The following is a 23,630-nucleotide window of genomic DNA, read 5'->3' as shown; positions in this document are numbered from 1 at the left end:
TTTTCGAAAATGGTTCATCACAGCAAATCTCTGTAGAAGAAATAAGACCGCACAGAATCACGATAGATAAGAATCTTTATTGGAACACAGACGATATGTTTTACAGGAAAGACTTAAATAAGTTGCAGTTTTGTACATTATCACAGACATAAAGTGCGACTTCATCACCACACGTCACTGAGTTCACGACACGAAGCACGACAGTCAAATCAAGTTACATCGAGGATCATCCGGGTGCAGATCGAAGGAGGAGACCACACCGTCTGAAGTCATTACACAAAATGAACAGCAGGTAATTCAAATGGAATGGAACAATGTACATACAGGACACACTCATCCACACAGCGAGACACAAACACACGTGTTCAGGAAGTGTTCAGCGGGCGGCCACGGCTGGAGTTTGTTGCTGATCGGACGACTGCAGCTGTCTACCCAGGTACTCCCTGTGAGAAAAAGAAAAACACTTTTATACCTCAGCGCTTCCAACACAAACCAACCAAAAGCTGAATAACATGTATTATAATTCCCCTTCCCCTAATGGTCCAAACTTTCAAATAAAAATAGCATTAATGATTCATGGATATTTCAATAACCTTTTGCATGTTCCAGGAAAAATACAGCTCTTCTACCATCACAGCATTCTTACCTGCACTTTAAAGGGTCCTTGTTATGCTCATTTTCAGGTTTAATAGTTGTATGTGGAGCCTCTACTGTGACATGTCTCCATGCTTTAATGTTCAAAAAGCTCTTTATTTGTCTCATAATGCCTGTGCTACAGCACCTCTTTTCACCCTCTGTCTGAAACCAGAGCCCAGTCTGCTCTGATTTGTTAGCTGGCCGGCTCTGTTGTGATTAGTCAACCGCTTAGAGATGACCCGCCCCTTAGCCTATCACGTACAATGTGTTGGAGCACTAGCCAATAAAAGCACGATTGTTAAATAGTGATGTCTTTTTTGTATGAGTTCAAGTGTGGAGGGAACTTTGGGATTTGAGCCTTTGCGGACTATTTACTTACAAAAACTTGACACACTACAGGAAAGGGGGGAATCCCAAAAGCAGAATGTCTCCTCTGATTGTTGACTTAGTCCCGTGTTTTCTGAACAAATCAAGAAGGTATTCACTGTGTTCCAAGGGACCGAGAATCTCCTTCTACACTTGGGTACTTTAATTAAAGACATATACACATGTTCTTTGTTGTGGCAACAATGAAATCTGCGGACTCTCCAGGGATCCCTCCTCACAGCTGCTAAAGATTCATTCAAATCTACCAAAACCAAGCGGTTTGATACCTCTGAGCTTCACTGAACCATCCCCTGCTTGCTATAAGAGCTCACTCGAACAGAGAATGTCAGCTTTAAGATGAAAATGAATCATCTAAGATGAGATATCTCCACACCTACCCCCTGATGTTGCCACTGATAACCCTTTCGCTGGTCTACAAATAGCAGCTATCTGTTGATCCAGAATATCTCCAGGGAGTTAAAAGAGAATGAGCAAGAATTGGACGGATGAGACGCAGTTATGAAGTTCTGGCTCATCCAGAGCTTTGGAAGGATTTCAACCTACACAGTTAGGTTGCAACAGTAAAAGATTTGTCAGAAAATACAACGCTATCCCGTACAACACTATTATTATTATTATTATTATTATCAGTGACGATGCAATTCAAAAGGAACAAGAGAAGAGTTTAACCTAACAGAATAAAAAACCTAATAAAGATTGATGATAACATGTTTAATTAAAGCATCTTAGTGTAAATGTTAGCAGCACTATAGCAAATGAAATACTCAATGAACAATAACAACAGCTGTGAGCTTTTAAAACATATCCTTTGATTACTGTTTCAAAATACAACATTAGGGCTAATAAATTACAATTAGTTCAATATGAATGAAGAGGGTTATTCAATGATCAGGTCTACAAGGTAAAGACACACTAGCAAATAAACCAGCAGATTGTGTTCAGGGATGTGTTCAGTAAAAAGAGGACTGGAGAGAGAAAGCCTCACCAAGGTCAGTCATTCTTTTTGCCTTTGTGCACAGTGGTTCTGAACTGACATCTGGGTATGTTTGCAGCCCTTGTTCTGCCAGGCTAAAACATCCTGAGATTCACATGAAAACTTTTACAGAGGAGGCTGTGAGTCATCCTGGAGGCAGAGCAGCACAAGGACAACACCACTCTCAATAGCTGATGGGCTTAAAACCAATGACATTTCATGAAAGTTCCACAATCACCATAAATAAAATTACTTTTCAAAAGCAGTTTGAAGGGCGCGATGATAAATAAGATACTTTTTTTTCTCAGATTACACATTCATCTGTGCTGTTGTCATGACAGCAGGGGCGGAGAAACTCTTCTCATGGACACATTGGCAAGGCAACGTGAGGTTAGGTGTGGTGTTGCATTGAAAATATCTCTGCACCACATCTCACCTTCTATAGAAGCTCCAGTATTCTCCTCACTCTGTACGCTGCTTATTACTCAATGTGACGAAACAACCTTGACACAGAACCCTCTCCCTATCAGAGAAGTCCTGTCGAGATACAGTCCGACAGAAAAGCAGCCAATAAATAATAGAGAGAACTGACACCACAACAAAGCAAGAAATATTTACGCCATTGTCCCTTTCAAACCCTATTGTACTATTTCAACACAAAACACTATCAATCATTGCGCTGCTGCCTCAACATATCAAACTGTATTTGTCAGAAGGCGCAGACAAAAACAATTGTCCTTTCTTCTACCTCTTACGGCAGATTAATATAATAAGAACATGAGAAGTGAATTCTGGGTTTCAACAAAAGGCCTATTTCCTATCACTGGATAGACTGGATTTAACTCATTGTTAAAAGACAGTTTCTTCCCCAGAGCAATAATTGCACTAAGCTCCAGCTTGCACTGACACAATATTTTTTTTATACAAATTCAAATATATTCATTTTTACTTAAACCGATATATTCCTGCACTTTAATAACTGTATCTGCATATTGAAGTATGAATTCTTGTTGTTTATATGTTGTTGTCTCCTGAATGTTGTACGTCTCTTGTTGTTGTTTTGAGCTACGTAGCACACGAAAGGACAGGTGATAACCGGAAAAGCATACGATGGGACATTTAAGATATAATTATAGATTAAAACATTACTTTGAAGGTTATAGTATTCAGGATGAAATGAGGGAAAAAAACATCCTTCTTTGTAAGTAGATAATGGAAATCTGCTTTTGTTCCATGGTTACTGAAACCCTTTGTCCCACACTTCAGGGAACAAACAGTGTGCTTAAAACATTAGAGTTCACTTAGATGGGAAAACAGCACTACACTATTATATAGAACACAATACCTCCATCCAGTTACTCTGGGAGCACAATGAGCTTTAGATAGCGGCAGCAGAACAAACACATTTTCACTTTGCTGTTTGATAATGTTCAGTGTTTCCAAGCAATCCAGTAGAGAACACAAGCAAAGACGATGGGCATGTTGAGTGTGTGAATGGGAAGAGTGGTGCAGAGCTGAAGCTAGATAAAGCATATAGAGTTTGTAACGGTGCTGGTGAGAGACTTGAATAGAGAATGTCTAAAGAACCATATTTGAGAGTTTAAGAATTTGATAGTGGAAAAATAAGAAAGAAAGAAGTTTGCTAAAACGTCCGTTATGCAAAATGTTGTTTTCATTGTATTTTCTAAATAAATATGTGTCCCCTCTGTGTTCTGATCCATCTATGTAAAAACATGACCGCAGATTAGCAGATCACATTTGGGCCACTTTGTGATGTTTTGTGCAATCATTAGCCAATCACCAACCAAGGTCACACCCCCCACCTTATCACCTGAATCTCCTCCTTTTTCACTAATTACTTCTCAAAGGGGCGTGGCCAGCAGCAGCTCCTTTGCATTTAAAGGAGACCTATCATGCTATATTTGAATAATATATTGGAGGGCCATACCTATATAAGCAGGGGTGCACATAAGTGGTACGCAGGTACGCATGCGCGGCAACAATCTGAAATGCGTACCGTCACTTGTGTCACAAAGCGCATTTGCGTACCGATGTATATGTGAAGCTTTTCCAGAAGGCGGTTAGATCATCGGACGACGGAGTTGGTCTCCGTGTGCACAGACAGGGCTGCTGTTAACGTCGGCCTGTACAGCAGCACTGCGCTAAAACAGCTGATCACAACGTCTCTACTACTACCCCCCCCCCCGTTGACATTCGCGATACAGAGGGCTTCATCATACTCCACTAGCACCCCCACCCGCTGACATTCGCGATACAGAGGGCTTCATGGGAACTTTGAGGGGAGCCGGAAGTTGGAGTACCAAACACTGACTCCAGGTACTCATCTGAGTACCTCACTGAGAAAGTTGTGTGCACCCCTGTATATAAGGTATATTTATATGTTTTTTTTTTCAAAATACCAAACAGATCATGCATTTTAGCCATGCCTCATTTCGCTCTAGTTTGCTCTCCTCCACCCTGTCTTTGCATGAGCTGCAGCTGACCACGCCCCCCAGCAAAGGAGGGGCCCGAGTTACAAGCGTCATGTTACCATGCTGTTACCATGCTGTTACCATGCTGTTACCATGCTGTTACCATGCTGTTACCATGCCACGGCAACCTCTCATTCCCCTGATTGGTGGAGAGTTGGCCATATAGGCAGAGCTCCTCGTCACTGAAGTCACACTATTTTCAAATCTGTATCAGATCCGTTGCAGCCCCGTTTTTAGAGATTTGTGTACGGAGGAAAAGAGAGACGGTTGTGTGAGTCCCCTGACACACCGGGGACACATATTCATGTATAAAAGACGTACAAAAGGTATATTTTGCATGATAGGTCCCCTTTAAAGCTACAGACGGAGAATCAGACCTTTTGGAACAGGGCTGAAACAATCAGAGGGGTGTATAGGATGCTACAATTAATGATCTGTTTGGTATTTTGAGCCGAACCCTTCAGAGACATGTTTTGCATATATCTATAATATATTGATGAGAAGAGAATAATAGGGGACCTTTAAAGACAAACTCACCGAGCTGACAAAGCCTTGCACATTGAGCCTCGGTTATGACGCTGAATGGCAAAGAAAAGACGTTGAATCTTTTATACTCCTTCGGGCTCTCCCTCTGGAAAAACAGATATTCTCCAAGCTCCACAGAGTGATTGATTTTGTCATTGAAAGTTGATCAGGGGAAAACCCTGACGCTCTCGACCAGTCTGATGTGATTATTTGAGCTGCTAATCCAATGGCAATATTATGATAATGATACTAGAGGTAATGATCATTGTAACATCATTATTCAATTCATTACAAAAACATTAAAATGCTTATGATGTCATTTTTTCTAGAGATCTGTATAAAAAGGAATGTTTTCTTTGCATCTCTGCAACACAGCAATTATTTTAAAGTATTTTAAATACATTTGATCATAAACAAAAACATTGAACCTCCAGAATTTGAAAGTTGCAATAGCCATTTCAATTATATTTAGATGAATCATTTAGGCATGAATAAAATCAGGAACTAAAAAAAAACTTTAAAATGGATCAGCCAACATTTGATTTCCAGCATCAAATCAAAAGTGAGGAAAACTTTTTTTTCATGTGAAGAATAAAACGATTAAATAAACTAATTTCTGTCTTCTATGTTTTTTTAATTAGAATGATCTATGAGCCATATGGTCGGTCATAACCTATTGAACACCGGATGAAGTAAAACATAGATTTGAAGTTGATCTTTAAAGGCCTTAGCATTGCCCACCGACGCAGGTGATGTCATTATTGATCTTGATTCGATTTGTTTCCCTTTAGGACCGAGCGGTCGTGTACAGACAGAGCTTGAGTGACATCTCTTTGAATGTCTTGTTGTTTTTGTTTGAGAAATTGATAGTTGTATCCATCTTATCCCAGCTTCAACATAAGCAGAAGTCTAATCTGTCAAAAAGAACTGAAAAGACCTTTGATTGTGTGCAAGGCCTTTTATCATTTATATGCAAATGTATGGTTGTTATTTAATGTCAGAAAGCCTGTTTTGAATACAATTGGAATTGCTCAAGTTCAATTATGACAACATCTGAACGCCATTATGAGCGTGTTCTTACCAGTTGTGGACCATGAGCTTCTGCACGGCCAGCAGGGCGTTGTAGCGCACGAGCTGGTCCTCGTGGTGCATGTGATTCATCACCAGCTGTTTCCCGCCCAGCTGCTCGATCACCCTGAAATACAGGACAAAAAGGGGATAATGGGAGAAAGTCTTTAACCACACTGAAAACAGGTGTTATTTTACAGGTAATGTTTCAGGTCACTCATCCCCAGGTAACTGAATGCTGCCTGAATGAAATGTGCACTGCATCTAATGAAGGGTCAGTAGCCTTAGAGAATGATGTCGTTTTTGGGGGAGGAAAACAGACATAATGCATGTGATAACAATACATGGTGTGACCAGGAAGAAAAATAAACACATATCGAATTGGGGTGAATTGAATTGAATATAATGGACTTCAATCTGAATGTATGAATACATTATCTATCAAAATCTGTATGAGATTACTTTATTTATCCTGGGGGGGTAAAAGGGGCGTATTAACCCTGACACCTTACTACAGAGTATACGATTCGTATGGGAGACAAGAAACAGTCCATTATTGATCTGTCAATCATGTGATTAGGATGACAAACATTAGGGCAGGAGTGTCAAACTCAAATACACAGTGGGCCAAAATAAAAAAATCGGTACCAGTCGAGGGCCGGACTGGTTCAATGTTTATTGAAATGAACTTATTGAAATGAACTTATTGAAATGAACTTATTGAAATGAACTTATTGAAATGAACTTATTGCACATATTAAACCTGGAACTAACTAATCTTAAATTATTGCCTACAAAAACAACATTAAATAATCAGTTGCATTCATTCCTTATGGCTCTATCTGCAGCTTTTCCAGAGTCATTTCTTATGATTACATTTTTCCACAGGCCAACAGCAGCTTCAACAAAAATATTTCCCTCAAAGAAAAAAACAAACCTGCCCTGTTGTCACAAGAAAGAAAGTGCAGAAGGAAACATCCATTAAACTCAGTGTGCTGCTCTGTGATACACACTAAGCCAGATACTTGGCATCTCATCTCAGGTGCAAGCTCATCAATGTTTGGGCTCAGGCTCTGAGCTGAGGAAACCCTCAGGGTTGAGTGAAGGTGTGTGTGCAATATACCGGCGGGCCAGATCTAATAATAATTAGAAATTATCCTGGGCCTGATTTGGCCCCCGGGCCTTGAGTTTGACACATGGGGAATAGGGGACACATAGGGGAAGCTGACACTAGAGAACTAGCTGTAGCTTCGGAGGATTTCAGAAGATAAATATGATAAACTTCCTGAATGTTGTTCACTAACTGACACGGAGACAAGAATCTCTTATTTCCTGGAGGTTGTGAGCAGATGGGATGAGCTTAATGTGTGCAGGCTAATCGGTGAAAATCAACAAACGTGATTAGTCACATCGGGGGCACTGGCTACTTGAAGGTGTTTTACCCATAGTGGCTTTAAGCTTTGATATGTCTTGCTTTTCAGAGAAATATGCCGTACCGTTTGCCGCGTGGGTAATGTCGCACGTACTCTCCGACATCATGCGCTGCCACTGCGATGACTTGAGGATCATCAGACACCTCCAACAGCCGCGTCAAGATCCTGTTTAAGAAAGGCAGACAAAAGGAAAGGTGTTTGACGGGAAAGGACTTTCTTACATTCAAAGACTGACAACTCATTCACTTCCAAAAAATGACTCCTATGCTTTTAGGCAAAGACTTTTCAGAGAAATACATTTGCTCAAAATTATTTTCCCTGAAGAAGTGTTCCATGTATTAAATAAGTGGTTTCTCTGAAAGCCAAGGTTAGAAACCCTCCAATCTAAAACCCAAGGACATCTGAATGAGTAACACCTCTGGGGTCAGAGTGAGACACAGAGAGGTTGAGAGTAATTTAAGCCAAGATGATGCCTGAGCTGATTACAGAGAGAGGACAATGAGATGTGATGATCAGAGTCTTTACTGAACATCAACAGCCCCAGAGTGTGCTACTGAATAACAAAGAACACAGACATGAACTAAAGTCTTTTCTCTTTTGATCTGTGTCCTTCCATTGGACACAAACACAACAAGAAAGGAAAACAATGTTAAGAGGCTCTGCAATAATCAGACATGATGCTGAGTGCATGGCATTTCCACAGCTGCTAAAAGCACAACCTTTGGGTGAAGTGTTTTGAACATGTGGCCAGGGACATTTCATAGTGACTAAAGTCTTTATATTTTTATTTAGGAACAGCAGAGTTCAAATTGAATTAACTTCTCTAACATCTCAGGTTCAGGTTATGTATTTGTACCTGTAGGTCGATTTGGTTTGCAGTTAAAGGACAAGGTATCCATTAAGACACACATTTCAAACAATACAGACAGCAGGCAAATGTGGAACACATGAACAATTAAATAAATGAGTAGCTGTTGCTTCCACAGCCTCTGTACGACGTGAACCTGTTTTTATACGGCTTTGTTCTCCACCTTGGACTGTGAGTGAGTGTGTATTATGTTTCCCTTCAACTCATGCTTACTTTAGGAGCTCGTAGTTCTTCTCGTTCAGGCGGACAGCGTTCTCACGCCAGAACTTCTCAGACTTGTGGACAGGACTCCATTCCAGGCGGCCAGACTTGAGTTCAGAGCTGTACTCATCAAATGAGCTGTGGAAATAAAATAAAAAAAGATTGTTAAGAGGATAACCTTGTATTTGTCCATCAGCTACTTCCTCTCAACCCATACTGAGAAGGTGGTCGAGAGGTCCAGATGGTGTTCAGACAAGCCTCTCATGTCTGAAGATGTCTGGTTGCTTGTTCATAAATGTTCTGCTTACCTGAGATCCTGCACGCTCTCTGCCAGCTTCTCCAGCAGGAACTTAATGTCCTCGGTGATGTCCTCGTCGTCGTATTTCTGCTGCTCGAGGTTCTCCAGTTGCTTAAGCACTTTGCACTGAATCATGGCCAGGGCGTACTCCTGACGAGTCTCCTTCTCGGCACACTTCTCCAGGAGATTCTGTAAGAGACAGAGACAGTGTGAGGAAGGCCACTTTTATTACGTGATATTAAATACAGTTGTATCCAAAACTTCTAATATAAAATAACATGATTTTGGTTATGAACTTCTTCCAAGGTGGACACTGCATTTTAAAAAGCTCTTAAAGCAGGGTTCAAGGTATTATAGAATAGAATGGGATGAAACCCTCTTTAATGGTCACACATGCAGAGCACACAGTGAAATGTGTTCTCTGCTTTTAACCCATCCTAGTACCAGGAGTCTAGTACTAGGAGCAGTGGGCAGCTATTGCACAGCGCTCGGGGAGCAATGTTGGGGGGGGGCCTTGCTCAAGGGCACCACGGCAGGGCACAAGGTGAACTGGGACCTCTCCAAGTAGTCCACACTCCATTTTTTAGGTCTGGTCGGGGACTTGAACCGGCGACCCTACGGCTCACAGTCCAAGCCCCTACTGACTGAGCCACTGCTGGAGTGATGTGTGGAAAGGTTGATTGCAGAGCTGCACTGCAACAAGCACACATTGTTAGGTATTGTAAAAAGCTATTTCTAAAGCAAAATATCTGGTCAAAGAAACTCCAGGTACCTTGAGAGAATAATAGTGGCTTCAGCTGTGGGACTCGTGACCCAGCATTGAGGACAAATCTACAACTGGCAATTTCCTTCCCAACATCCCTCTCTAGTAAGTCAACAAGTCACAGCAAATGTATAACGCATGCTTGCCTATGAAGGAATATGGCTAAAAGAAAGTTTTCTGGGGCACTTATATCAAAGATAGAGAACATATTTATGTTAAGTTAGGGGGAACACATCACAAGCACAGCAGTGATGCCTCTAAGGGTTGTGTTCAAGGACTCCCAGATGGTTCGGATAATTCAAGTCACAATCATAGTCCCATGCGGTGAGAAGAATTTGCATAATGAGTACATTAGGGAAAACAAATAAATGTGGGAGATTTTTCTAAAAGGATGTGGTAAAAAGACAATTCCCAGTGCATGTGATAATCTTAATTTGACAAAAAACCTGCAAGATGCACTGTGTGGTTCTTCAACTAAATGTGTTGGTGAGGAATAATGTTTTAATCTCACTTTAATTCTCACACACTCACTGCAAGGTACGTTTCAATGACTCTCGGGAAAACCCGCTCAACTCCACGACGTTCCAGGGTTTCCCTTCAATGCACACAATTGATTTTAATTAGCTGTAATATATAACAGTCGAATTGAACTTCAAACTTCTTCCACCAATTAAGAAACCAAGCCCCTTTCTTTTTAACGGGTGCATTCACAGACGATTGATGTGACAGCTCTGCAGCAGGAGGGGTGATGAATGAGCTTTGGGGAAGAATCTAAGAATGAACATATGCGGCGCATTGAGGCGAACATAATACAACACAACATATTCCCTCTGAAATCTGGTCTCAGAGCAATTTCTTAGAGTAAACAAAAGACACAAGAAAGATATTCCATCAGGAGCACAGATGCCCATTCACTGAGGTGACAATGGCAGTGAAATACTGATTGGATCTGGCTTTAGAAATACAAGCAACCTTAAATACCTTCCTGGAAGTTGGGTTTTAAAATGAGCTCTAACTTTCCTCCACTAGTGTTTCGAGCTCATGATTCAATCATGTAATCATCATTTGCCTCCCCATTGTGCTGTGAGCGAGGTCGCTGAGGCTGCCTGGTGTAGCACACAGCTGGGATATCGTTGAAGCCCTTCATTTAAAATCTGCATTCCTTCAATGCTGTAATTCGTTGACTTGGTGTACTTTATGATACATGTTAGAGGTGGCCAGGTATAGCAGGCTGTACAGTCAAATGTATAAGTACACTGTAAGAGAGGTTATCTGTAACATTTGATATAAACATTGATATACTCTTCCAAATACCGAACCCTCTGAAAATCTGGAAGCTATCACCAGTGTTGTAAGAAGTACTCCGATACTTTACTTTAGTGAAAGCTCAAATACTATAGTGTCAAAAGACTCCACCACTAGTTAAAGTCCTGATTTAGAAGTGTCCTTAAAAACAAAAAGGACACAAGTATTAGCATCAGAATGTACTTAAAGCACAACAAGTGCTCATTCTGCACAAAGGCCCATTTCAGAAAAATATAAAGTATTATCAGCTAAATGTATTAAAAGTACTGGTTACGCAGAATGGATATTTTCTTAGCGATTTATTGTTATGGTTTAATATGATCCCTTAAGAGCATTTCAGTTTTGTAGTTTGTCAATGTGGACCAAATTAAGATAAATACTGTAGATGAGTAGCACTTCATTATAACATATCAGCATATCATGTGCTTGTATATGTATTAACTAACTCGAAATACTCAAGTAAAGTACAAATATGTCAAAAAAGTACTTGAGTGAATATACTTTCCACCATTGGTTATCACACAGATTTGAAATGTGTTTTCCCCAGAGGTCCAGACCCATGCTGGTGCCGTGTCAGACTCACTGAGTTCCTTCATATAAAAGCCCCACAGCATATGAAGATAAATGTGGCGTCTTCTGTTTAATTTGATTTAGTCGGAGTGAGTATGGGGAGTTCATTACCAAACGAGAAACAACCGAGCGAGTCCAGACCGAAGCTTTTACTTAGGACCGCATTATATATTCAGTTTGGAGCAATCGCAGCAGGAAGGTGAAAAGGCAGAACAATCATAAATCGTTTTTATGTATTTTGAAGGGCTTTGTAGTTTTATTGGCTGCCTCGTCTGTTGCGTAGGAGGTGTGTTTCACTTTGCTCATGTTGTTATCAAAAGGTGCTGTGCTGAAAACTGCAAACGGGCTGTTTTATATCAAAACTAAAAGGCTGGCACTGAACTATGATCTGAAAACTTTTGCAAGCAATTTAAGTTAAAAAAAAATGTTTAAAGCTCCAAAATTAGCTGAAAATAAAAAGTACCTTGAGATCGGTGGTTTTCAAACTTGATCAAAAGTGCCCCCCTTTCATGTGCCCTTTTTAAGCAGTGACAGATGTTTCCACCAGGTGCTCCAATAGGCTCGTTCTCTGACACATCTGTACCTGGAAAACTCATCATGTTTCACATTGGATCCTGATTTATATGGTGAGAACAATAGTGATTATTATTATTATTAAGTGTTCAGTTTGATACCAGATACATTAAATATCAAATGAAGCTATTGTTATTATTACCTTTTTTTGTTAAATAAAACATGTTGTACTTTGAGATTCAAAAGACATTGGCTTCTTCTTTTCAAATCGAGTTGAATTGATTCCCCTATTTTCAAAGGCAAGGCAAGTTTATTTATATAGCACCTTTCAACACAAGGCAATTCAAACTGCTTTACAAAAAATGAAAGACATTAAGAAAATGGCATTTAAAAACAGTCATTAAAAAGAAAAGCTAATAAAATAAACATTAAATAAAAGTTACAGAGTTCAGTGTGAGATGTGAATATATCAATTAAAAGCAGCGGCAAAAAGAAAAGTCTTTAGTCTGGATTTAAAAGTAGTAAGAGTTGGTTTCTGGGAGTTTGTTCCAGATATTTGGAGCATATTAACTGAACGTCATGTTTAGTTCGGACTCTGGGGATAGAAAGCTGATCTGAACATTATTACCTACTAAAGAACTTTCTATCTCCATTAAAACACTTTATAATAGTTTGGGCTCATGGTAAAAATGTGGGAAAGAAAATACATTTTGCAGGCATGGGAAATAAATCCAACTAGTGTGCTCAAAACTTTTTTAGTGAATAGTGGCATTTGAGATTCCTCCACTTACCCTGAGAGCAGCCAGAATGATCCGGGTGACCTTCTCCTTGACGGACTCCTGCAGGATGTCGGACAGCGCCGGCACCACGTTGTAGCGCCTCAGCTGCTCACAGAGCTGAGGGCTGAAGGCCAGCAGCCACACGCAGAAGATCATCTGGTACTGGAGCTGGAAGCCACACTTGTTGCTCAGCACCGCTGTGATGCTTTAAAGTAAAAACATTATATTAATGATTCAAAAACAACATGAATAACAAAAAACCACTGAGTGCTGGGGAAAAGACCCCCATGTATATCTGCCATCTGTTAACAGCTGTGCGCCTGAATGCGGCTCATCCATTATCTCTTTTAATAACGCAAAGTGAAGGGAAAGGTTCTGACAGTCTTTAGATGCAGAAGAATTGCTTGAAATAGAGAGTAATTATGACTACAGCGAGGGAGCGAGTCGCACATCTGACAAAATAGCATAATGATCAAACACATATCAAGCAGCTGGGCTGGTTTCACAATGCAGTATTAAGGAAAGAAATGGAGTGACCAAGTGAGACGGGATTCAGCTCTACTTTGTGCGAGAGACAATATTGATTATTCACTCACCATAACATCCTCCCCTCAGAAATGTGCCGTCACAATATAATGCATGGAGGAAGGAAGGAAACCGATGGACTGTCCACTCCAAGTAGGGAATGAGTCCTTACCCCAAGTGAAGGAGTTCAAGTATCTCGGGGTCTTGTTCTCGAGTGAGGGAACAATGGAGCGTGAGATGGGTCGGAGAATCGGAGCAGCGGGAGCGGTACTGCAGTCTCTTTACCGCACCGTTGTGACGAAAAGGGAGCTGAGCCAAAAGGCAAAGCTCTCTGTCTACCGGGCCATTTTCGTTCCTACCCTCACCTATGGTCATGAAGGATGGGTCATGACCGAAAGAACGAGATCGCGGGTACAAGCGGCCGAGATGGGTTTTCTCCGCAGGGTGGCTGGTGTCTCCCTTAGGGATAAGGTGAGAAGTTCGGTCATCCGGGAGGGACTCGGAGTTGAACCGCTCCTCCTTCGCGTCGAAAGGAGCCAGTTGAGGTGGTTCGGGCACCTAGTTAGGATGCCACCTGGGCGCCTCCCTAGGGAGGTGTTCCAGGCACGTCCAGCTGGGAAGAGACCAAGGGGTAGACCTAGAACCAGATGGAGGGATTATATCTCTTCTCTGGCCTGGGAGCGCCTTGGGATCCCCCAGTCAGAGCTGGTTGATGTGGCCAGGGAAAAGAAAGTTTGGGGCTCTCTGCTGGAACTGCTACCTCCGCGACCCGACCACGGATAAGCGGGAGAAGATGGATGGATGGATGGATGGAATATAATGCATCAATCACTCAAACAAGTATATTGTGTGAACATGTCTATTAAAACCACAGGGCTTTTTCTCCAAACACAGGAATGATAAACATTTCCTAGCTCTATAGCACTATGGTGTTTTGGTGTGGTGGAAGTCTTCTTTATGGAAGGTTTATTCTTCTATCAACAATGTGACGCAAAGTCAAAAACATGAAAGGTTTTCTGAAAGGGTGGCCTTTGAAAATGCAATAAAGATTGATTCCTGTAGGAAGCTTAAGAGTGTCACACAAAGGTCGAGCTCCACTCATCCTGCTGGACTCCCTTTACAAGGAGAGGCTTGATTTGCTTCCACCTCAGCTGACATTCACCTCTGGAGATGGCACTAACAGGTACATGAGGTCTTTTCTTTCATCAGTAATTGGCTCTTTAAAGATAATGTAATCCAGCTTGTTACGAGCTATGGATCCGACAGGAGGGTCCTCTTATTCTTGCCGCTTTCTAAAGATCAGTTTGAGGAGTAATGATCATCACAATAGTGGCGTTGGTTTTTGACTGTCTACTTTTTTGGCAGAAATTATAGTGTTTACTTATTTCTGTGCTTTTTGTGACATTCATTCTAAAGTGACGGCTACCTTTAAACCAAGATGCCCTCTCTGTCATCTCTCTACAGTTTCAAAAGAAAACTTTTCTAGATTCGGAAAAAATGACGAAACCCGGTTTAAGAGGAGTTATCACCCGGTTGACTCCAGCCAGGCCGACCTTGCACATTTTCTTTCCTTTTGTATACGTTAAAAATGATACAACCATATATTACATCCACTACAAACTGCATACTCTAACCCGGGCATATATACTGTACCCTCATCTGCACCTTTTCTACTCTTTGCTCTTTCTGGTTGGATGCAAACTGCATGTTGAGGTACTGTACTATGTGCAATGATTATAAAGTTGAATGACATTGTACGTGATAGTCTAAGGGGCGGGACAAGTAGATGACCAATTACATCAAAGCAGACTTTGCTCTGGTTTAAGACAGAGGCCGTTTCTCAATGTCGAATAAACCTGCTGCAGAGCCACTATTTCAAGTATACTACGTAATTGAGTGGCACTTTTTAAATGGATGTTAAATGCCCAGCAATCGGCGCCACTCGATGAAGAAGTATACTTGAAATAGTGGCTCTGCAGCAGGTTTACTCGACATTGAGAAACGGCCAGAGGGTGAAAAGAGGTGCTGCAGCAAAAACAGTATGAAAAAAAATACCTATATGAACTTTAAAGCACGTCAACATGTCACAGTAGAGACTCAGAAAACAAATATGAAACTCAAAAGGTGCAAAGAAGGGCCCCTTTAAAATTTAAAAAAATGTGTAGACTGTGAAATACTGGATGAAACCAGTTTAAGAGGAGTTATCACTCACCAGTTGACTCCATCAGCTTCCACCCATGCAAACCTATACTCATTCACCCTCAGCATCAGCTGAAGGCAGCCAGCCACACACTGGACGTACTGAGAGCTCTGCAATAGACAGAAACCAACATTTACTCAAACAGAAGCGTGTGCCTTAGCTGTGTCGTTAGGAAAACCAACACAATGTTAGAAGTTCAATTAGTGCAGTTCTGACACATGGGAGTAGTTGACAAGCAGATACAACACACAGAAGAAGGCCAGTCCAAAACTTGCATCACCACCACCAGTCAATCCTGAGGCATTGCACATGCAGTCTATAGTGTTATACTACATGCTAGATCACACACCCAATAGTACAGAACAAAGCAAGAGCAGGGAAAGGTGTCCCATCACACCTGAGCAGAATAATGTAAATTGAGATTAGAGAGGAGAAAATACATCATATTAATCTGTTAATTGACAAAGATTGAAGAAAAAGCGAAAGTCCAGCAAGAGGAACAGGCAGCGGTGAGGACAGAAGAGTGGAGGTTACCTGGTTGGAAATGCAGAGGAAAATATGATGTTCGATTATTAAATAGCACTCATGTCAAGCGATTACTGAGCACACTTCTCTCTATGCTCGCACCACTGAATGGGATATTAAATGGCAGGATGCTGCTGCTGTGCAAATGTTATTCCAATTTTCTTTTGTATCTCGATGAGAAGTAAAAGCTGTTTGTCATGCGCTTCAGCATTAAAGAGAAGTGGCGTAATGCATGCGATGTCTAAAGTTAGAACCAATCAGTGGCAGCAAACATCATGCTGTCTGAATGAAGAGTTCCTCTACTACACTAACAGTCAGGACTCCAGCCATCTGCAATTACTCATGAAAGAGTTGAATGCAATAGGAGGATGGGAGGGATAAAGAGGGAAGAAGAAAGTATGTGAGAGTCCGGTGACACCTGACAGATGCCAGCTTGCAAAAGCCCTGCCATTGTTTCTTTCGGAAGCGCCCGATTGAAGATGCACTTCACTCATACTCACTTCACTGGGGGAAATAGTTCCTGCTCCTGAGCCTGACTCTGGACCTGTACCATGTAGGTTCTAATGAGAGAAACAAAACAGGTGCACAGTTGTTCAGAATCCATCGCTGTGAGTCTAGTGACAGTGACACTGGACTACGCAGTATATGATGAACTCTTGACCCGAATGCATTTCAGTGACAGTGGACACTCATTGTGTTGATTTGCTGCTGAGGAGAGAAGTGAATTATTAAATGCAGTTTCAAGAAGGAGGTATACTTAGAGAACATATTTTGCAATGACCCAGAATGTTTAAAACAAAGAGAGACTGAAAAGCTTTTCAAAGAGCTGACTATTTCTGAATTTAACTACACCTCCGGATATTTTAGAAGTACCGGTGTTCAATTCAGGAGCACAAAAGAAGCTGGGAATCAATATGGAGGTATTGTATCAGCCCACTCTTTAGTGCATACATCTGCCAAGGCAAAGCCGAGCCCAACGGCGCAGCTTTCATCAAACTGTCTCAAGGTCTAAGAGGCCTGCTCAAACTCACAACAAATAAAGGCATTACAATCTGTCAGATTACGATTTCACTGTGAGGACGAACACAAATAATCAAACCTATTTAATAGACGATTCTACTCTATGAAAAAATGTGAACTCTACATAAGAATTATATTCTATTTTATTTACTTGTGCTATTTTACCTGTTTATTGTGTTGCACTGTTTGAGGAGCCTGTGACCTTCATTGTCATATCTACACCGTAGGTATGTAAACATGACAATAAAAGCCTTGAACTTGAAGAAAGCCTTTCTCAGGAAGCTTAATGTCACAATATCTAAGTTGTTAAACCACGCAATTATACATTTAATTAAAAGGCATTTCAAAACTCAAGTATACAGAACACAATGTCAACACAACATCTGATTTGCATATTCATGCTGCAAAGAGGATGAATCCCAGTGAATTGGACCTTTCTAAATGTCACAATAGTGATAAAGTTGACACTATAAACTCATTTTGGTGACCCCTAATGACGTTTCTTAATTATCAACAATCACACTGTACTGTTCTGTCAGGTAAGAAAAGGTTATATGGCAACATCTCTGTAACGGATGCAGTTAATGACTATTTAGTCCATGATGAAAAGCATTGAATCCACCTCAGTAGTCCAGATATTTAGAGAGAGAGACTTTTATACATCACAAGGTATTTGAGTATTCTGATGTGCATACCTGTGAACTGAGTTGGCTTTTGATCCAGTTGAAGTAGTAGTTCAGGTCACTTCCCTCCATCAGGTCACGCCCCCAGGCCGCCAGCTTAGCAATGATCCTCGCCGCCTGAAAGACAAAGACATTTAGGCTCATTCAACTTTAGAAAGGCCAATATCAAACTTTGCACAAGATCTATGCACAGCATGTGTTACTCATTACTGAAAAGGCAGAAGTGGCAGTCATTTCGACTTGTAAAGCATTTATTTGATAAATACTTCCTATTAGATGTAAATGTAAAAAGTATACGTACAGTTAATACGTATATTCAGCAAAAATAATGAAACAGATTTATGTTGCGGCTTTGATTTAGCCCTAAGTTTAAGAAATGCCTCAACTTTGTATTAATTGAAGCAGCTGCTATACGATCAAGTCTCCTATGATGCATTAGGGACTTTCAATTTAAATTCCAGGAAGAGTGATACATAAAGAAAAGTGATTGGACGAAAGTACTTTGATTTGAAATCCCTTGTGCCCAGACCAAAATACTGACTGAACACAAAACATGATGCACTAAAGGAAAAATATGACTGAGGAAAACAACCTAATAATAAACAATTTCAGGTTGTAAAGTGCTTCCTGAGCCCTGCGATGACACCGTAACAAGCTCTGTTCTCCAATTTCCCTCTTGGCAGGAGAGAATTTGTAGAAATATTGTCGCTCTAATTTAAAAAGCATGAGTCGGCATGAGAGTGGGATTGAGTTTAAGTGCTGTGATGCAGACTCGGGGTCACGTTGTGCCCACCTGCTTTATAATTAATATATGGGAGCCCTGTCATAGTAATCAGTTAGTCTTTGGGTGGCCATCTTTTATGTGAAAAGGTTGGAAGATAGAAATGATTACATGAATTGCTTGTTTTTGTGGAAAAGCGGAAAGTTGCTCTGTCAGGAATTATTGATGCCTTGCTAAGATGACATGAAAAATGTATGTCTGTCAAAAATGAACTATAATCATTTTATCTGAGTAATCTCTGATATTCTACTCAGCAAACTATCATTTGTTCGGAGGAGGCTGTGGCTCAGTGGGTAGTGTGCTGGACTTCGAATCAGGGGATAGCAAGTTTGAGTCCCACTACAGTCAGCATGTCGTTGTGTCCCTGAGACACTTCACCCCAAATTGCTCCTGATTGTCCACAGTACTGAATGTATGTAAGTCGCTTTGAATAAAAATGACATGTGATGTAATGTTGTTATAGATTATGCTTAATTAGTTCATGTCAGCAACCAAACATACCACAGTGGTTAAGCTTTAAGCATGGTAAAAGGGTTATAGGATAGCACTGGGTTAAACATATGCAATAACTTTTCTTATTTCGCAGGGAAAACCGGAAATTGTGATATGAAAAACATTCTGTATCAACCACACACCCCTCACCATGTGGACAGTGAAAAGGTCCTGACGATTCAGCATTGGAAGAAAGTAGGACCAGGCGGTGTTCTTCGTCTTTTTGGCGTAGTCAAAGAAGATGCTGACCCGCTGATGGTTCTCCTGAATCACAAATCAATTAAGATCAGCTCTTGGATTGTTAATGCTCACTGTATTTTCTGCACAGCTGAAGTAACCAACTAATTATCTTTTTGATCTCAAAGAGAATAAGAAGGTTTTGTGGAAGTGATTCCAAAATAAACCAGGATGTTAAAACAAGGATGACTGAGTCGGATTTCTTCATCCGTAAACAATTATAAATAAATCATCCTTTGACTTCAGACAGTAACTAGTAATCTGTACTTAAATCCATTAGTGCCAGTTTTTAATCTGTTACAGCAATAGCTGCTGGGAAAATGCTGTATTAGAGATTACCAATATATTCAAAATGACTGTATATGGTTTATTTATGATAGGGTTTAAGGTACAAAACTGTTTTTATTTTATATATTCAATTTATGGGAGGATAAAATATCAAAAAAGGGCAAATGAGGTGAAAATTCTAAGTTTTTTCCAAATCTTGCAAGTCTGCCAATCCAGCGCATTATAATTAATAAGTTTAAAATGAAATGCTGTGATTTATATTTGCAATCATTATCAAACCCTCCCCCAGTTGGGCCTACAATTCTAACAGAAGAGAGAACTTCATTGTTTAAATGACAATGATGTCCATTTAACTTATATCAATTCATGACATGGCCCAAGACTTTCAATGAAAAAACCTAAAGCAAACTTCTTGCTTAGTCAAGGTCAAATATTTGGGCCAAAGATACATCGTTTTCTGACCACTGTCTTCTTAAAATATATATATATATATATATATATATATATATATATATGCGCAAGCATGTCCTATTTGTCCACAGTCACTGGGTCTGTCTGTGTACCTGCAGAGTGTCATCAATCAGAGTCAGGATGTACTGGACCGTCTGCTCCTTGGAGATGTGTGCCATCAGGTTCAGAAAGGTCTTAGCACACTGAGCAAGAAAAACAAAATAGAAACATACAAAGTCAGAAATACACACCACCCATCAATCAATCAATACAAATTGAAAAGCCTTTGCTTTTTTTTCTGCCTCTTAAAACAGTCCAGAGACTAACTGAGCTCAACAAAACATTCTTATGATACAGCATAGGACTTGTGTGTCAGATAGACAGTACGTCAGTAAAACCATTCATAAGGCTGCAATAGTGTGAGGTACTGAAAACAGAATATGAACCAGGAAGTCCGGTTCAAACGTGTTTGAAAAGCTAAAACAGGTAGTGCAGAGCATTTGAAAGTAGAATTGTACAACACTAAAACATTGAAAGGAGAGCAACATGTTTCCTCTTGACTGAGTGCTTGTATGGTAATGCACAATTTACCATATAAGCACTCAGTCAATAGATAATAGTTGCTCTCCTGTACGCAATACCCAAAAGGACCACTTCTTCCTTAGTGTGAGTAATTGTACGTATAGGCACCAGCTCTGTGAGTCTAAGTCTGAAAAACCATTATTTATGTTCATCCTGCAACTGTCTGTTTGCTTAGTTTAAAAGGTTGTACACTAAAGGTAAGAACAGAAAGAAATCTAAACCAAACTGCTGTATAGATGAGAATGTTATCCAAGAACACAGATAATGTAAAGTTCTCAATACCTGATGTCCTTCATTGGTCAGAATGACCTGTTTCTCCTCAGAGTTGGCCACCTCAAATTTCTTGATGAATTCACAGTCCTCCGCTGAGATCATCTGACTCCTAGGAGAGAATTCATCAGGATTCTGCCATTTTAGCACTTTATGCAATTCATAATGTACATTTCTGATTTGAAAAAGAAGCCAGGCTCACAGTGGATTGGCTAATTGAGTGTGCTCCTAATGATTATTCATGAGACATTTAAAACAGTTCCTCTAACACCTAAGTAAGACATACAACATACATGTATGCTGATCCTCTCACTGAATGATTGGGCTTTGTTTAGTCCCTAGCATGCAGCTTCTAATTGCTAGAGCAGCTAGCACAATAATGGCAACAACAACAAATACCACATGTTCAAGCAAAGGCTAAACCCACAACATGGATTGTACATGGAGGTAGCTAGTTATAGTTATAGTGAAAAGATAATTATATTAGATCCAGACTAAATCAAAGAAGGAATCAAGTCATCATATGATTTTTTAAGAAGTTATAATGTGAGTCAAAAGTTGGCACTGCCTTATTAAAATGCACCGTCTCAAAGAGGAAGTTTCATTCAAGACAGTGAATCACAATACAGGAACTATAGCTGAATTTAGATTGACAAATGCACTTGATCTACAATATTTAGTGTTCATAAAGATTGATGTAGGGAGAGCTTAATTTGTCTAAGAATGGTTTGACATAAAGAGACTTAAAGAAATAACTAAATAAGCTAAATATGCACGTTATTCAGAAAACATATGTATCTGATGTCCTAACTAGTGACAAGTAAAGCACTGAAACCCTCTGAAGCATTAGTTTAATGTATGTATACATAAAACTAAACTACATTTGTCAGCTCGGTTCAAGTAGAATTAATGGCAGAGTTGTTTCGGTTGAACAGCATTAGTGTGTACTGTGTGTACTTACTGCAGGTAGGACTGCCAGTTGACCTGATTGGCCCGCACCTCTGCCGCCTTCGCAGCGATGATGTTGGTGGGCACTGCAGCATCTACTGCCCCGCGGATATCCATCCTGTTAGTTATCTACTACACTAGAGAGAGAAATAAATCCAGCTCCACCTGGATGGAAACACAATAATTAACATTGAATTAGCAGTGACTCGAAATCAGAGTCGATGTGTTGGCCTGGTTGTGTTTACAACTTGCACACTGCGGATCACACTTATAGCCGGATATACACCACCTGATGATGATAGTGACTTAAAGATGGTTCATCAGTTAGCTAGTTTGGTAAGGTGTTACAGAGCTTTACCAGGGGAAATGCTATTACGCAGTTGTCTTAGAGCTATACATAATTTGCCAAAAAAATGCCATGAATGTTTCGACGTGTGTCACAGACATTAACCCAACATATTTCATCTTCATAGTTTGACTAAGCTAACCATCAGCTGAAGCTAAACAGCTGGCAGGTTATCCGACACAATTAGCTTAACCCAATGTCACGACATCTCATGGTGTGTGTTTCCAAAATAAACTACGCAGTATATATTCTGTATCATTAAAATATGTCACGGTTGTATAACAAATATCACGCATATATATAAAATAGTGTAATTATTCCGTTAACGGTGACACGGGTGACAGCGTTAGCTAGCAAAATAAGCTGAGGATGCTAACCAAAGCTAGCTTGGCTAACGTAGCTTCGCATCCCTTCTGTCACTATATGACACAGACACCAGCGCACAGGTTAAACATGTATAAACACAAAATCCGACAAATCACAATACGAATAGTCTTACATATTTCTGGTATTGAATAAGTGTTTTTTACCCACCTAGTTGCTGTCCTGTGCGAACAGCTGACTGACTACAACACCGCGTCACTTCTATCATGTGACAGTCACATGCACCGCAGAGCACGTGACCCAGCAGCATCAGAGAAGAAGGAGAAGTTTTCTACTTTAACATCAGAAATAACATCAAACTGAATGCAGCTGGTAACCTTAATATTAACTATCATCTCTATAATTGTTAGTATAAACATTTAGACGGTAGAACTGTTTGACAAACACTGGGGAAAATAACTAAGTAGGCCTACGTGCTCAACCACTGTATATATGTTGCAGTATCCTATGTAGTTTACTTGGGTATTTACATGAAATGCTACTTTATACCTCTATTTTAGTAGGCTACATATCATTGGTAAAACAAGTTTTTTTAATTCTCAACATTTATGACACTTTCAGTAAGCTACTATGCATATTTAGTTTATTACATTTTAAATCAACTAATTAATGATGATGAACTCATAGGACTCCAGTAGACATATATATTTATATATATATATATATTTGCTTTGTTTTGTTATATGTTATGTAGACATCATTGTAATGCTACAGCTGGTAAAGGTGGGTCCATTTTGTATTAATGTACATGCTGCTGGTTAGCTTGTAATTCATAAACTCTACACCACGATTGTCTTTTTGAATTATTCACTAGCTTTTCCCAAAAACAGACATAGAAAAACAAGTGAAGGCTGCTGCTGTGATATATGAAATCGATACAACCAAGTCCCCCTGCTGCCAAATCCCTGACAGGGCTGCAAACAGCCCCTGAAATCAAAAATAATCTTGGAAAGAGAAGAAGGAGACACATCCAAAATCCTGATTGGTCTGGAAAATAAGTAATTGAACTGGTGGTCAATAACTTATTTTCCAATTGAACTGAATTTTGTATTTGATTAGCTAGATTCTAGCTAATCAAATACGTGTGA

The 23,630-nt window shown here is 40.1% G+C and overlaps 1 protein-coding gene across 2 annotated transcripts; it reads right to left on the bottom strand.

The window, feature by feature from the left end:
• Positions 1-57: 57 nt before the first annotated feature.
• Positions 58-22,831, bottom strand: atp6v1h (ATPase H+ transporting V1 subunit H). Of its 2 annotated transcripts, XM_079651909.1 has the most exons (14): positions 22,693-22,831; positions 21,826-21,977; positions 20,877-20,976; positions 20,126-20,215; positions 19,188-19,301; positions 17,777-17,881; positions 16,562-16,621; positions 15,549-15,646; positions 12,824-13,016; positions 8,892-9,070; positions 8,596-8,721; positions 7,578-7,679; positions 6,095-6,208; positions 58-443 (listed from the first exon to the last, which is right to left on the bottom strand). In XM_079651909.1, the coding sequence occupies exons 2-14, from the start codon at positions 21,927-21,929 to the stop codon at positions 377-379; spliced, it is 1,452 nt and encodes a 483-aa protein (XP_079508035.1). In that variant the 5' UTR covers positions 21,930-21,977; positions 22,693-22,831; the 3' UTR covers positions 58-376. The 2 variants fall into 2 exon arrangements, with proteins under 2 accessions (XP_079508035.1, XP_079508036.1); XM_079651910.1 differs by lacking the exon at positions 16,562-16,621.
• Positions 22,832-23,630: the final 799 nt, after the last annotated feature.

This window comes from Notothenia rossii, assembly GCF_949606895.1.
Source record: "Notothenia rossii genome assembly, chromosome: 9".
Classification (NCBI taxonomy): Eukaryota; Metazoa; Chordata; class Actinopteri; order Perciformes; family Nototheniidae; genus Notothenia; species Notothenia rossii.
The sequence above is the reverse complement of the archived record's forward strand: the minus strand, read 5'-3'. Positions and strand labels throughout refer to the sequence as shown.

Coding starts and splice junctions, on each gene's coding strand:
- atp6v1h (XM_079651909.1), bottom strand. CDS start 21,929: ATGGATATCCGCGGGGCAGTAGATGCTGCAGTGCCCACCAACATCATC. Junction 20,216..20,876: donor TGACCAATGAAGGACATCAG/GTATTGAGAACT, acceptor TTTCTTGCTCAG/TGTGCTAAGACCTTTCTGAA. Junction 7,680..8,595: donor AAGAACTACGAGCTCCTAAA/GTAAGCATGAGT, acceptor TTTCTTAAACAG/GATCTTGACGCGGCTGTTGG.